We start from the raw sequence: 15,687 nt of genomic DNA on the forward strand, positions 1-15,687 counted from the left end.
TGATCTCTCTTTTGTCTTTGCAAGACCCAATTGACCAGTATTTGTTTTCGGTGAGTCTGGTTGCTAGGGATTCACCATCAGTGAGGATAGGCCTGCTTGTCCACAGAGAAAACAAAGATACTTAACTATAGCAGGTATTCTCCGAGGACAGCAGGCCTTATATTCTCACAACCTTCCCACCTCCCCATGGAGTTGTCTCCTGTTAGTTTTCATACTGTAGTAACTGCACGCTCGCTGTGAGCGGGAAGGCACTTGCGCATGCGTAGTAGAGCATGGCTCGAGCTCCACAAAACTCTTAAATGCTTGTTACAAGCTCTGGACCGGGCAACGCAGGATTGCATTATCCATTAGTGAGAATGAGGTCTGCTGTCCTCAAAATAGCTGCTCCAGGTAATTATCTTCGCTGTATATACATTTTGGAGGGTGGTGGGAAGTCCTTTTATAGTCTCTGTGAATTCTGTTTGTATTCATCATGCTGCATATCTCGGCCCAACCGTTTCACCTACCCCCTCTCCCCTTAACTTTTCTGTTTGATAGTTTTTCAGAGCTTTAAAAATACCTATTTGTAACCCAGCTTACAAGTTACTTTTATATTTATGCAACAGCATCCTGGCTGTTACTGCACTGACCTGACGAAGGGAACAGAGGTCTCAAAAGCTAGTCAAAAATGTAATATGATATCTCAGCACAAAGGTATCACATATATTATTTCTAGGTTATGATTTAAAAAAAAAAAATATGTAGAACTGCTTTGTAGGTGAAAACCTAGGACCAGACCTTGGTTTTAACCCTTACTGTACTGAGCCACTTTGCTGTAGAGATTTATCCTGGATTTGGCAAAAATCCAGGAAATCAGCAGTGCAATTTCTTAATAGCTTATATAATTCATATTATTTTTAAAACCTGGTCCATGGGGACATTTTAAATATCAGCTTTAACACTTCTTTAGTTTGTAGTGTGGTTTTAGACTTGAGTGACTGCTTTCCTGCCAGATTGAAAGAAAAAGATGTGCAGTGCTCCGAGGCTTATATGCCAGAATATTAAACAGGTCAAATAAGGCTCCCAACAGTCTTCCTCCCACCTAGTTTCTCTTTGAAATAGGCTGATATGTCTTATCAGTCAACTTTTAGACTTGTGGAAGCTGCAAAAGGTGCGTTTGCTACTGTAATGGTCTCTTGTCAACTGATTTGGCACTTTGAGAAGGTTTAATTATTTGCAGGGTGCTCAATTTCAACTAACAAGTGCATCCCTTGTTCCATGTATAGTCCCATTGGCAGACCTGGAAATAGCTTCCATGATACACTAGAAGATCAAGTGTGCCCTCGTCTCTAAAACTCTCCACCTTTAGGTTCCAAGAATTCAGAGTATGAATGTAGCCTAATCCACCCAGCGTTTTATTGCTATTACTTCATCTACTGGTCTATCCACTCACTCTCCAAACAGTGGATTACAGGAAGAAAAACTTGTTCAATTCATTCACTTGAGTTTGTCATTCTGTTTTTCCTGTTAGTGGAAAATGAATGTCATTACCCCATGTTTTCTCTTTAACATTTTAAGTTCATTGTGTCAGTATGTATTTATTTCACACAGCAAAAATTGGCAGGACAGGTGACAATGACCCTATATTCAGCCTCCTAATAGTTTTGGAACAAAATTGAAAAACATTGCAGTTATCTTTTATAAATCAGATTGTTCAGCTTTTACTACTGAGAAGTTTAAAAATTATCAGTCCAAGTGGGCGTGCTTGCCATATTTTTCAGATTTTTAATTTTAGGTAGGGTTTTTTTTTATCTGCCCATTTTAATTTGGCTCTTAAGATAAATAACTTTTGTGTGTGTATTACAAATTTTCGTTGACATCCGACTTTCATTGATATTTTTTTACATCAGTAAACACTTTTGTATATATTTTTTGTATGATTATTTTTTACAGATTCCATTACAACTTATAGAATGTGTTGAATGCCGGGAAATTTTTCAGCTTCATTTGACTTGTAAAGACTGCAAAATTATTAGGTATGTAGAAGGCTTAGTACAGATGGTGGAAATGCTTTTCTTGAATTCCTTATACTACGGGGAGAGCTCTCATTTTCTGCCTCATGCATGCTCTGATGATCAGTTACATCATTGAGGGCCCTGTTTACTAAGCTAAGGGGTGTTAACGTTTTTATCGCGCGTTAACCGTGTACACGCCTACACTATCCCTATAGGCACCTACATGGTTAGCGTGCTGTAATTGTAAGTGCATTGAAAACACTTAATGCGCCTTAGTAAACAGGGCCCTTAGTAAGACGGGGTCAGTGTGTGATGTCTTCTCATACATTAACTGCTTCCCTGCGGTCCTGCATTATTGAATGAACTCTCGCTCTACTGTAGATTTGTTGTATTCCCTTGCTGTCCATGATACATTACTTCAACTCATATTCTGTAGTTTTGTTCTTTCTAGTCTTTTGACTACTTATTACTTCCTGAGTTTGATCAAAAGTTGAGAGCTATTGATAATCCAAGGGTGTCTGAAAGCTATTTGATGGATCTAGAGTAAAATGAAAAGTACTGTGCTTTTGATGCTGTGTGTGCTGTAAATACTAAGATACAGCACTTCATAAACAACTCTTAATTGCTGGTTGTGTGTGACACTTGAAAACCTCTTGTAAAGTGGTCAGAAGTGTAATTCATTTCATTATGGACCAAATTCAATAAATGGTGCTGTAAAAAAACGTTCTAAACACTGTTCTGCAAATGGTGTTCAAAGTTGGGCATCATTTATAGAACTAGCGCCAGGACCCACACCTAACTTTACACCAAGTAAATCCTTGTGCATAAATTGCAGGAAATGACCACACCCCTTTTTGGAGCTGTGTGTAAAATTTACACGTGGATAAATTTAAATATCAATTAGCACCAATAAATAGGGCCCAATTAGCACTTATTGGCTTGTTCAGTTGTACAAGTAAATTGCGTGCGCAATTCTGAGCACCATGTATAGAATTTTGGGGGTATATGTACCTCAAAACCAGAATATTGGTGTATAATTACCTGGGACTATTAGTCCAGATGTTTCTGGGATTCTTTTTGTTTGAGAAATCCAGGTGATTAACATAATGGCTTGGTTGTAGTTGAATTGTTTTAAAGGAAGAAATTTGGGGGAAAACTTTCAATTAAGTTCTGAGATTTCTGGGAGCAAAAGTTGTGTTACAAAAATGTAATCTTTAGGGGCATTAAAGTAATTAAACACTAAAGTAATTGTAATTAGTTTCCAAATAATAACAAATGTTTTCTGTTTTTGACAGTTTTGCCTTGTTCCTAAAATTGTTGAGCTTATTTGCGCATTACATGTAATCACTTAACCCTCCATTGCCCCATGTAAGCCGCATTGAGCCTGCCATAAGTTGGAAAAGCGCGGGGTCCAAATGCAACAAAAAAATAAAATAAAGGCACTAACCATAATACACAACTCTGACACACCTGTAAACTTTCACCTAGATATATCTTTGATCCTATCATAGATGCCAGTTTTTCACCTTCGAGCAGTGTCAGGAATGGCTGAAACGCTTGAACAACACTATCCGCCCTCCTTCCAAGATTGAGGACCTGTTCTCCTTTGCTTATCACGCATGGTGCATGGAAGTCTACGCCAGTGAGAAGGAGCAGCATGGGGATCTGTGTCGGCCAGGTAGGCAGATGCTTGTAGTGGCAAGAGTTCATAGTATTGAGAGTTCCTGTCTGTAGCGCTCCATTAGCATGTGTTCAAAATCCTTTCAGAGCAGAACTTTAGCATTGATTTAAGAGAGGTAAGATTTCAGTATTTTGTGACATGTAAGATAAGTCGGTTATCCTTAAGTTTGAGGGTAGGGTGTTCCATGATTGGGTTGCAAGGTAGGAAAGATTTGTATATTACTCTTTACAGTTGGAGGAGTGGAGTAAAAGGTAGTCTTGAACATTCTTCAGGGCATTTCTGAGTGGTAGGTTGATCAATATGGTCATGTAGGTGGGGGATAGTCCCTGGAGGATTGTGAAGACATGCATAGCTTATTCTGGCTTTTATGGGCAGCCAGTGGAGTGTTTGCAATAGGGGAGAGGCTCGCTCTTAGCGGGAAGACCTGAAGATCAAGCAGGCAGACATGTTTTGGATGGTTTCTAATTTTTTTTCAGGCTTAGGTCTTTGCAGCTTATGTATAATCTGTTGCAGTAGCCCAGCTAGGATAATATCGTAGTTTGGACTAGGAGATGAAAAGTTGTGATAGGGAAGAGATTTCTGATTTCTTAGCTTCCAGAGCATTCTGAAGGCTTTCTTTGCGACAGAGGTTATTTGGTCGTCAAGAGTCAGATCTTGGTCTAGAATGACTCCCAGGACTTTAAGATTGTTTTCTAGTGGGAAGCTTGTTTGGTCAATAAAAATGTGGTGGGAGGTGGGGGAGAAATGTGCTCTATAACCAAGAATTTGTTTTTCTTTCTATTCAACTTTAACCTGAAGGTGGAGGCCCAGGTCTCCATTGTGTCTAGGCAATCTGTGATGTGTGTTAAGTTGCCCGGGAAGGGTGCGTAGGTTGGGGACAGTGGAGAACCTTGTTGTACACTACCACCTGGTGACCATGATGATGAGATGTTAGGTACTGATTTAACTTGGTACGATCTGGTGAACCATTTGAGTGTGTTAGGAGTGATCATGTTGTATTTGGTTAGTTATTCTTGCCTTGTTTTTGTGCTCCAGACCCCTTATTTAGTTTTTTACATATGTAATTGTATCACTGTATCCAAAAGAATGCTCCCTGCTGTTTGCCATAATGCCAATAAAATTAACATATTAAAAACCATAATTCTGCAATCATACAGCTGAAAGCACACAGTATAATTTAGTTTCTCATTGAAAGTTTGAGGTGGAGAAGTCCATGAGTACAAGTGTACCCATGTTCATGTGCCTGGGGAAGTATTTAGCTACCACGGAAAATTCCTTTGAAAGCAGTTCAAATACTCCCTCTGTTCTGTCCCTCTACTTGTTTTTGAGACACCAAAGAAAGGGGGGAATACACTAAAGTCGTCGTTAGAGCCGTTCCGTACCGAATTCCATACTACTATGTGAGGGGAAAGTCTGTTTTACAACATCTTAATGTGTTTCCCTAAGTGCTTTGTTGTTTTAGTTCTCTACAGAACAAAAAAGTGAAGGTGAGACGAGAAAAACTCAAGTTGTGCACTACAGTCTTTCAAAAAGTCTTTTAATATGATGTTTTCCAAATGACACGATGATTCGACACAGGCTGCGTTTCAGCTGATTAGCCTGCCTTCAGGAGTTTGAAGATGTTTACTCAATAAATGTGGCAAAAAAAGAGGGTGGAGGGATGTTCCTAAGAATAAGCAGAAGTCAAATATCTTCCAAAAGGTTTATTCTCCTTATAGAATCACATAAATCACCTGGACCCGACACTGTCCGTGTTCGGCTGTGTGCCTTCTTCAGGGGTCACGGCTATACTGCAAATATATAAAAATAAATACATAGACATGGATAAAAAATTTAAACATGTAAAAAAAAATTTAACTCGTATATAGATATAACAATATACATTATGAAATGGTGCAAAGAGAGTGATGCAAGGAATAAATGCGTGATCATGATGTGGCGATCAACAGTACAGAGAATACTGTAGGATTTACAATGATGATGAGATGACGACAGGAGAAAAAGTGTGGGGAAAAGAGGAGAAGTAACAAGATGTGTAGTTGTGGCACCCAATGTTCTCAATAAACAGAAGTAAAACATCTAAATCATGTGTGTCGGAAAAAACGCAGTAAAGTAGTAAAAAACGTACAAGAACGCCGCTGGCTGCCACTGCTGAATTGTACTGCCAAATTTCAGACTCCTGAGGCAGGCTAATCAACCGAAACATGGCCCATGTCGCGTTGTTGTTGTGTTGGAAGACAAGACTTTTTGAAAGGCTGTAGTGCTCCATTGAGTTTTTCTCTTCTCATCGCCACTGTTTTTTGTTCTGTGTTGTGCTGTGTGGAGTTTGGTTCTTTTGTTTTTGTCAGTTCTCTCTACGCCAGATTTTCAGGATGTGCCAGTGGGCACATGAGGACTGTGAAAGGGGTAGGTAGTATTGTTTCCTCACCCCCTTATCTACGCAAAAATGTTTATTGGTGTTTGGTGTGGTGGGTTGAAGATCACTTTTAAATGGGAAGTGTCACTTATATATCAGAATGAAGTTGCATAATTGTAATTGGTGTTCTCTAAAGATAGCTGTATATAACGGTCTCTGAACCCTCCTCCATTATTTGTAAAGTGGACCGGGCAGTCATTCTCGTATATGCACAGTGGCAGGCTTATAGGCTTTTGTACAAAGTTCTGATATAGGTATCCTTTAGGCTCCAAATGTAGTGAAATAATTTACTTGTGTGATTGTTGAATTGCTGTTGTCCAAGTGCACATGTTAACAGATTCAGAGTTTTAGAAATAGATTATACAGTTAAAAGTTTTTGACTCGCGAATTGCAGGTATGAATTTTAGTGTTTCTGGTTCAGATATCCTTGGATGGTCCAGTTGATGGTCCAATTGATGCAGATTGCTGTAGGCTTTTTCTTTGTTGTCCAAGAAGGTTGTAGATAAGGATCCAGCTCCGATCATAGGGCATGAGGAGAGTTATTTGCAATGTGAAGGGAAGATAAAATTTCCTTTCCCCATCCAAAATAAATGGAAGAAGTTCAAAGTAAGATTGAGGGCTGGTGCAAGTTTGGGTTGTAAATAGACAGAAAATTATTTAATCTAAGTTGCAGAGCCTGATATGAACCCAGCCAGCCAGCTCTGTGCTCTGATGGCTGCATTTTGGCTATATGGCCTGCGTCAGGAGTCTGTTGTAGGGCTATGGAAACATTTCCACACTGCTAAATCAAAATACCAAAGAACTTTTCTCTTTCATTTTTCACTCTAATGGAACATGTTATAAGAACATAAGTATTGCTATACTGGGACAGACCAAAGGTCCATGAAGCCCAGCATCCTGTTTCCAACAGTGGCCAATCCAGGTTACAAGTACCTGGCAAGATCCCAAAACAGTACAATACATTTTAGGCTGCTTATCCTAGAAATAAGCAGTGGATTTTCCCCAAGCCTATATTAATGGATGCTATGGAACATCCTCTCCGCTGGCCGTGTTGAGTCTTTTTAGATGTGAATAAAGATTGTTGCACAACTATAGGTGATTTTCACTTTTATTGATCGCCTCCACTGTTTCCTTTGTGTGTTTTGACCTGTGGAGGTGGGTTCTTCCCTGTCTAGTCATATCCCCATCAGATGCGTAGGTCCCAGAGGTTTGACACGCACTTATTTTTTGATACTCATCTATACGCGCACACACAGTCAGGATCCATTAGCCACATTCTAAAGTAGCACAAAATACGTTTGCGGGTTTTGGGTTTTTTTTCCCTGTACATGCATAGAATATAGTGCTGTGTAAAAGAGGAACTCCTCTCTGCTAGTTCCCAGATGAAACTTTTATAGTACATTCTAGGCTTGCTTTTCTGAAATAAGTTGTGAAAACTGTAAGGCTGTTTATAGCTATTCTGCGTGCTGTTTTAGATTCTTTAATTTGTACTTCAATTTATATTTTGTATTTCTTATCTTTTCATTACTTTTTATTCTTTAATTATTTTTAGGGCTGCATTTTGATTAAAATTTGTATTTGAGATTAATCTCACGTTTGAAGATGTGGGGTGTTTTTTTCTACCCCCTCACTGCTGCTCCTTGTGACTTGTCCAGAGTCACAAGGACCTGCAGTAGAGGGGGGGAAAAACCAAAAACATAACATGCCTTTAATCGCAATTAAAATTTTAATTAAACTGCAGTCCTAATATATTCACAAAGAAATTGGGGGGAGCAAGCCAAGAGAGAGAGGATAGGGCACATACTTTAGGAATGTTCTCATATACTGAGCCTATTTTTCAGGGGACCATGTCACGTCCAGGTTTAAGAATGAAGTGGAGCGAATGGGTTTCGATATGAACAATGCTTGGAGAATTTCCAACATTAATGAGAAGTACAGGTGAGTGAAATGGAATTCTATTTCTAATGATGTAGGGAAAACCCCACAGTCTTTGGCACATGGGCATATAGTCAGATCTTACCTGGCATCATATATTGTGGGCTGATGTCTGTGCCAAAGTAACATGGTAACTCACTGAAATGACATTCTTCCCACACAGAAAACCTTTTGCAGTTGGGTTTGCAAAATGTTTTATAACCTTTTATGTACTGAATTGGGACAAGCACAAATAATCTCTGAGGGAGAAAGGGTTGTAGAGACTCAGCTGATGATTTGGGTGGGCAAAGTGAATAGGCCATATAGTCATTTTCTAGGTTTCTGTGTTATACAATTTAAAGTTCAACGGGGTCCTTTTTCCAAAGCTCTGGTTAGCGCTAGAGCGTACTTACCACAGGACATGCTCAGGCGTCCTGTGGTAAGTTCCAAATCTGTGCACACCAATTGGGGCAGTAGCCATTTTAATTTTTTTGTTAGGGCGGAGAATGAGTGTTCCTGCACTAATCAATTAGCGCGTCCACATTACTGCACATTAACTGGTTAATGCAGGATTATTACATGCTCCTGTAGTAATTTGTTTAATGGCCATATGCTAAGGGCACTTTTTAGTGCAGCTTAGTAAAAGGACCCCTAAGACATGTCAGAAGAATTGTGATATTAGAAAAAGATTAGCCTAAATTAACACTAAAGCAGGCTTATTTGCTGTGTAATAAGATCCTTAAAATTGATAGTTTCAGTTACAGATAGAATGAAGAAAACAGTATATATTCAACAAAGCACAACCCTGAAAGAAGATTTACAACTTTAAACTGTTGCATTCTTGTTGTTAGTAGAGCCAATGAGAATTAACCCATTAGTGCCCAATGTTCCCATATTTGTTCCCACATATGGGAACATTGGGCACTAATGGGTTAAGAGGATGCTGAGACTGTATTCTAAACCAGCTTATCTGTCAAAAAGCTTCTCATGTTGATACAAAATATACTTAACAATTACCTTGATATATGATGAGGCACTTACAAGGAAATTCTTAGTAGGACATGATCCCCTAGTTGTAAGGGTGTCTTAGTTTTTGCAATTTATTTCCCCTTTTCCTTAGTGTCTCTCAGAACTGGCCCAGAATATGATTGATGGGTTGTTCACGCCTTCCAGCAGTTGGAGACTGAAATCTGAGTCTGACAGCCAATAAAACCCTGCCTAGCTAGAGAGAGTTTCAGTATTCTCAGTCTCCAGCAGACAGAAGGTGGTGAGCCCTTCAGTCTCTTACTGTTCTTCCTTTTTTTTTTCTACTTTCTCTTAGAGTTTAAAAAAAAAAAAAAAAAAGTAAACACAGTTTTTCTTTACAGTTTTCTGCACTGTGCACCGGCGTTACTTTTAGTTGCTGAGGCCCGTGGGGGTACTCAAGCAGCCCTGGGGGGTGTTCACATTCGGGTGGCCGGGTCCCTCCCCCTATCGCCTCCTCCCGATTTGGCTTCTTTGTGCAGTCAACAGCCTTGGTGTTGGAGGCGTTTTGCATTGACGCCAACCCCTTCGCGGGAAGGCTGCTCACAGTCTGAGGAGAGAGAGCCACATTTGAGGGTGGGGGGGAGAGAACAAAAGCAGCGGAGCAGCTCTAACCGCTTTGGATGAATAGCCTTGTAGGTGCGAGGGCTTAGCCCGCTGTCTTTCCTCGCATTCAGGAGGGAGGTTTTCCTGTTTGTAAAAAAAAAAAAAAAAATGCACCATGGTAGGAAACTCCATTGTTGCTCAGTGTGTTGGCGCAGAGGTCTTACAGCAGCCAGGGCCTGTAAGTACTGCACTGCCAAGGAGAGGTGCCTTTTGTTCCTCTTTCTCTGGAGATAGCGTCTACGTTGGTGGTCGTGGTCTCTTCTGTAATTGACACAGGTGCACATTCCTCACAGGCTTCGGTTTTGGCAAGAAACTCTGCCATCTTATAGTAGCAGCCAGCTTCTTTGGACCAGCCCACTACTATACTGCTGCAGTTGTCAGTACCTTCTGTGCTGTCCATTCCTGAACAGGAGAGGAATCTTGAAGGAGGGTTTCCTCCTGAATGTGTTCTGCAAATGTATAGGGTTTTTCTATTCCAGAAATCAGCACCTTCTTCAGCTGTCCCGTCCGATGTTTCTGGACAGCTTTGGTCCTCTCTCAAAAGGCCTTGGGTCTCCTGCACTTTAGAGGACAAACTTGTTTCAGACACAGATCCTGACATGCCTTTCCTGGAGGAAGATGGTGGCATAAGGGATACAGAATTCTCAGAGGATTCCAGGTCTGTGGAACCAGTTACGGATATGCTCCTTCCTGGAGAGGGTCCCTCTGTAGTAAGGATCTTTCATAAAGATTTACAAGAGCTCATCTCCTTGGTTTCTTCTACCTTAAACTTTTGAGGAAGAGTCTGCAGCTGTGCAGGAATGTAAGATTGATCTAGTCAAGGGCAGTGGCGTACCAAGGTGTGGGGGGGGGGGGGGGCGGTCCGCCCTGGGTGCACACCGCTGGGAGGGTGCTGTGCGCCTATCAGCTTCGCTCGTTCTGTGCTCCTTCTGCCCCAGAACAGGTTACTTCCTGTTCCGGGGCAGAGGGAGCATGGAACAAGTGAAGCCGACAGGCGCGCGGCACGTCCCCCCCCCCCCCCCCCCCCCCAGCAGGTAAAAATGCACCCCGGGGGGTCCTTTTGCCGGGGGGGGGGGGGGGCACATCAGCGTTCCGACCCGGGTGTCAGCCACCCTAGGAACGCCACTGGTCAAGGGCATTAGAAAGGCTGGCAAGACCTTTCCTATGCATCAGGACATCAGGGATATCATCCAGGCACAGTGGGATGTACAAGATGCTCGGTTTTCTCCTTTCTAGATCCATGGTGCATCTCTGTCTAGTTCCAGATCAGGACAAGTCTCTGCTCAAGCCTCCAGTGGTTGAAGGGGAATGGGACTTGATATACCGCCTTTTTGTGGTTTTTGCAACTATATTCAAAGCAGTTCACATAGTATATACAGGTACTTATTTGTACCTGGGGTAATGGAGGGTTAAGTGACTTGTCCAGAGTCACAAGGAGCTGCAGTGGGAATCAAACCCAGTTCCTCAGGATCAAAGTCCGCTGCACTAACCACTAGTCTACTCCTCCATGGTTACTAAGTGAAATACAGTGCCTGTAGATGAAGGCACAGCTCTGAAGGATGTGCAGGACCGGTGTATGAAGTTGGTTTTGAAGAATAGTTTTGATGTCTCTGCTCTGACAGTACAGGCAGCCATCTGTGGTTCCCTAATTGCCAGGGCTTGCTTTCCCTGGTCCGAACAAGTTTTAGATAGGACATCGGATAACTTCTCCTGGATTGACATGGAGGTTGTGATGGTCTGCTTTCCTAGCAGATACCTTATATGATTTGCTGAGAACCCTTTCAAGGTTCCTTTTTGTTTGAGGATTTGAACAAGTTGGTTAGGAGTCTCGGAGATACTAAGGTCCATCGACTGCCAGAAGATCATCCACGGTTGGCAGGTCATGGTCTTCTGTCTGGATGAAGCCGTGGCCGGAATTTTTGTTTCTGAACCGGCAGAGGGGCCCCCCTTCAGAGATCTTGTTTCTTTCAGAGGTCTCATTCCTTTTATTGTTCCCAGCATGGAGGCAGAGATGCAGGATCTTCCTTTCAATCCTCTGCCCATCCTTCCCAATGAAGGTCTCTGGGGCTAGCCTCTAATTCCTGTAGGAGCTCACTTAGCTCAGTTTCATTGGAGGTGGGCCTAGATTACCTCTTTTTAGTGGGTACTAGAGGTTTTGTGACACCTTTATAGTTTGTGCAACATCTGCCAGATTGTTTCCTGGAGTCTCCTTGTCAACCTCATCTCAAGGCAGGGACGGTCAGAGATACCATAGTCAGGCTTCTCACATTGAAGGCCATCTGTCAAGTTCCAACCTCGGAGCTTGGAACAGGTCGCTGTTCCATTTATTTTGTTGTCCCGAAGAAAGAAGGGTCCCTCCGTCCAATCTTTGAGCTCTGCCCTTTGGCATCGTTACAGCTCCTTTAACTTTCACAAAGGTCATGTTCATGGTGGCAGTGGCTCTCGGAAAAGAGGGCATTTTAATATATCCTTACTTGGATGATTGGTTGATCAGGGCAAATTCTGTATCAGGAGAGACTGGATGTCATGGCTCGAGTAGTCCAGTTTCTTCAGTTGCCCAGCTGAGTCCCTCTTGAGGGTCGTTTAGTACCGTCCCAGACTCTCACCCATTTCTGAGTCTTTGATACCCTTCAAGGTTGAGTGTTTCTTCTGCAGGACAGGATTGTCAAACTTTATGATCAGATTTGTGCTGTCCTATGGACAGCGGTTCCATGTGTGAGAAATTATCTTCAGGTTCTGGGATCTATGGCAGCAAGAATATTAAATGGTGCCTTGGGCTAGAGCGCACATGAGACCTATGCAGAAGTCCCTCTTATCCCATTGATCTCCGCAGAGTTTCTGAATGTCAAATTGTTACTCACTGCTCTGGACTGAGGGAGCCTCTGTTGGTGGTTTTGGATCAACAATCTGTCCAAGGGGATTTCTTTGGATCCACTTCAGTGGATAAGTGACGGCCGATGCTAATCTCAGGGGCTGGGGAGCTCACCGTCTGGAGCACCTTGTGCAAGGCCTTTGGTGCTGAGAGGAAGTGCACTTCTCGATAAATCTATTGAAAACCAGGGCAATTTGTTGGCCCTAGCAGCATTCTGTCATCTGATCAAAAGGAAACCAGTGCATGTTCTGTCAGACACTATGTGACAGCAGTGGCTTATAGCGATCTGCAAGGAGGGACAAGGAGTCTCTCAGAATAGAAATCGGCTCTTCTCATAGTTTGGGTGGAACGTCATCTATCGGAGCTGTCGGTGTCTCATGTAGCAGGAACAATGAATGTTCAAGCAGACTTTCTAAGTCACCACACTCTAGACCCGGGAGAATGGGTTCTCAGTGCATCAGCATTTCAGGCCACTCACAACTGATGGAGGCTTCCGCTCATGCATCTTACGATAAGTCTCAATTCCAAGGCGCCGCAGTTCTTCAGTTGCAGGAAGGATCACAAGGCGGAGGGCATAGATGCTGTTCTGCAGCCGTGGTCTTCGGAGCTCCTATACATTTTTCTGCCATGTCCCTCCTGGGGCGTCTCATTCAGAGGATCGAAGCACATACGGGTCTCATAGTCTTGGTAGCTCCAGATTGGCCTCGCAGCCCTTGGTATGTTGATCGAGCGTCTTCTAGTGGACACTCCTCTGAAGCTACAACAGTCTCCCGGTCTCCTGGTCCAGGGGCTGGCTGGTAGTTCACCCAGAGCCTGCGTGATTTTTGTCTTGCGGCATGGCTCTTGAAAGGGCACAGTTGATGAAGAGAGGTTATTCAGTGAATGTAATTGTCATGTTGCTTCGCTCACAACGTTATTTCACTTATCTGGGCTGAGCGCTGCTTGGTGTTCCTCCTTTGGAAGTCTGTAAAGTGGCAATGTGGTCTTCTTTGCATTCTTTTTCCAAGCAATACCAAATTGATGTACAGTGTTAGGGTGCGGTTTTCGGTGTGATTGTGCTTAGGGCGAGGTTATTAGGCTCCCTCCCTTGAATGCACTGCTCTGTTACTTCCCACAGTCTTATTCTGGGCTGGTCTAGACGGACGCTAAGGAAGGAGAAATTAGGTCTTACCTGCTAATTTGCTTTCCTTTAGTCCCTCTGGACTGGCCCAGAGCCTCCCTCTATGAGATTCTGTGGGGTTTTTTTTGTTTCTGGTTCGTTCGTTTTGTCGTTCAGATTCTTTCGGTTTCACATATTGCTGCTTCAAGTGTTTTTTTTGTTTTATCTGCAGTTTAAAAAAAAAATAGCAATGTAAATAAAATGAAGACAAAAAGACTTGATTTCCAGACACACATTATTCAAAGTGATTCACCTACTAAAGATAGGTGTCAGTGTCCTATGGTGGCTATTCAAGTTCGCTGGTTGCACATGCATTATTCTTTCTGCTTTTCTATCCTGCTTTAAGGTCATACTGAAACTATCTCTAGCTAGCCAGGGCTCTTTATAGGTTCTCAAGAGAGTCAGAGTGCTCAGTCTCCACCTGTTGGAAGGTGTGCACAACACATCAGTCATATTCTGGGCCGGTCTGGAGGGACTAAAGGAAAGCAAATTAGCAGGTAAGACCTAATTGCTCCTTTTTGTGTGTAGCTTGTAAGACATCAGGGAATACATGAACAAACATTTCAAGAACCATTCATGTGGCAGAAATACTTCATTAGGACTCGTTCTCTGTCCAGTTCAAACCAAACATGACTAACAATGTTGTCTTAGTTGTTATATTTACTGTCTCATTCCTCAAAGATTCTGGATAAATCTATGGTATCTGGTGAGGCTAGAGAGATTTGGCTCCCTCCTTGTGCTCCATTAGCCGCTGTCTTTATAGAGAGGAAATCTTTCACTCCCTGGGGTGGGCAAACTATAGCTTGCATGCCAAACCCAGCCAATGTTTTGTTTGTTCATTCATTGGCTTCATCCACTATGCAGAACCTGATCAAAGCGCTTTACAATATTAAAATCTAAATAATGTGTGTCTAGATTCTGGCCCATTCCACACTACTAAAATTTACCTCCTGCATGCCAGTGCCTGTGCATTGCTTCCTTTTTTTTCTCCACAGCTGCTGAAAGGAAAGCAGTGGCAGGCACTCTGTAATCAGCACTCAAGAGCCTTGAATGATTTCCTTTAATGATGGGCCAAGATGAGTGTGTCATTAAAGGTAGACAGGAGGCTAATAGTGATGATGTCTTGCAGGATGTTGTAGTTTGCCTGCCGCTGTTTCTTTCAAACCACAGGTCACACCAACCCCTCTCCCCTGCCCCCTAATCTAGACATTGCTCCTGATATGGCTCCAGACCAAAATATTTTGCCAACCCTTGGTCCAGATGTTGGGTAAGACACCTGATAAAATTTCAAGTCTCCATCAGATATGTTGTCAACATATCTGCCACAGGTACCAACAGTATTTTAGGGAAATTTTTAAAAATGTAGTTCCTTCTCATGGAATTGTCTAATAAAGTTTCTGATTTATTAAGAACCACTTGGTGGACAGTAGCAAGTAACCATTTGTCTATTTGGAGCTCTGTGGTAAGTATCTATGCAGGTAATATGAGTTTGAGATTCCAATGCCCAGTATTTCGAGGATGATTCCACAATGGAAATATTTTCAAACATGAAGCTAGACAAAATATAGTCTTGCATAGGCCCATAATTTAACTTCTAGAAGAGATACTGTATAGATTAACCTTGAGAAAGTCAAGTAGCAAGGGACAATGCATAAGTTTCCAGTGCTATTCCCAAAGATCTTTTCTGCCTTTATCCCAGCTCTGGCAAGTGACAGTCCATTGCTCATAGTAGTATCCATGGGAGAGAGGCCCATTATGGTATTAATGATCTTTCTTTTTGGATGACAGTTTAAGATTTGCTGTAGTATTCTGATGCCTAGTCCTTTATTTTTCTTTCTCTTGTTAGACTATGTGCTAGCTATCCCCAGGAGCTAATTGTTCCTGCCTGGATCACAGATAAGGAGCTGGAGAGCGTGGCTAGTTTCAGGTCCTGGAAACGCATTCCTGCAGTGGTGTACAGGTTAGCTATTTTGGTGTTCTGGAATTGGAGATGTAACTGAAATTTTTTCAGAGGTGTCTTGT

At 42.3% G+C, this 15,687-nt stretch overlaps 1 protein-coding gene across 10 annotated transcripts in view; it reads left to right on the plus strand.

Moving 5' to 3' along the window:
* The window catches only part of MTMR3 (myotubularin related protein 3), a 163,704-nt gene that overhangs the window by 109,900 nt on the left and 38,117 nt on the right, over positions 1 to 15,687 (plus strand). For all 10 annotated transcript variants that reach the window (XM_030217549.1, XM_030217553.1, XM_030217557.1 and 7 more), the window contains 4 exons: positions 1,933 to 2,015; positions 3,506 to 3,672; positions 7,933 to 8,029; positions 15,512 to 15,625. In XM_030217549.1, coding sequence (XP_030073409.1) covers positions 1,933 to 2,015; positions 3,506 to 3,672; positions 7,933 to 8,029; positions 15,512 to 15,625 — 461 coding nt within the window. The remainder of the gene's footprint in view (positions 1 to 1,932; positions 2,016 to 3,505; positions 3,673 to 7,932; positions 8,030 to 15,511; positions 15,626 to 15,687) is intronic.

This window comes from Microcaecilia unicolor, chromosome 11 (assembly GCF_901765095.1).
Source record: "Microcaecilia unicolor chromosome 11, aMicUni1.1, whole genome shotgun sequence".
Taxonomy (NCBI): Eukaryota; Metazoa; Chordata; class Amphibia; order Gymnophiona; family Siphonopidae; genus Microcaecilia; species Microcaecilia unicolor.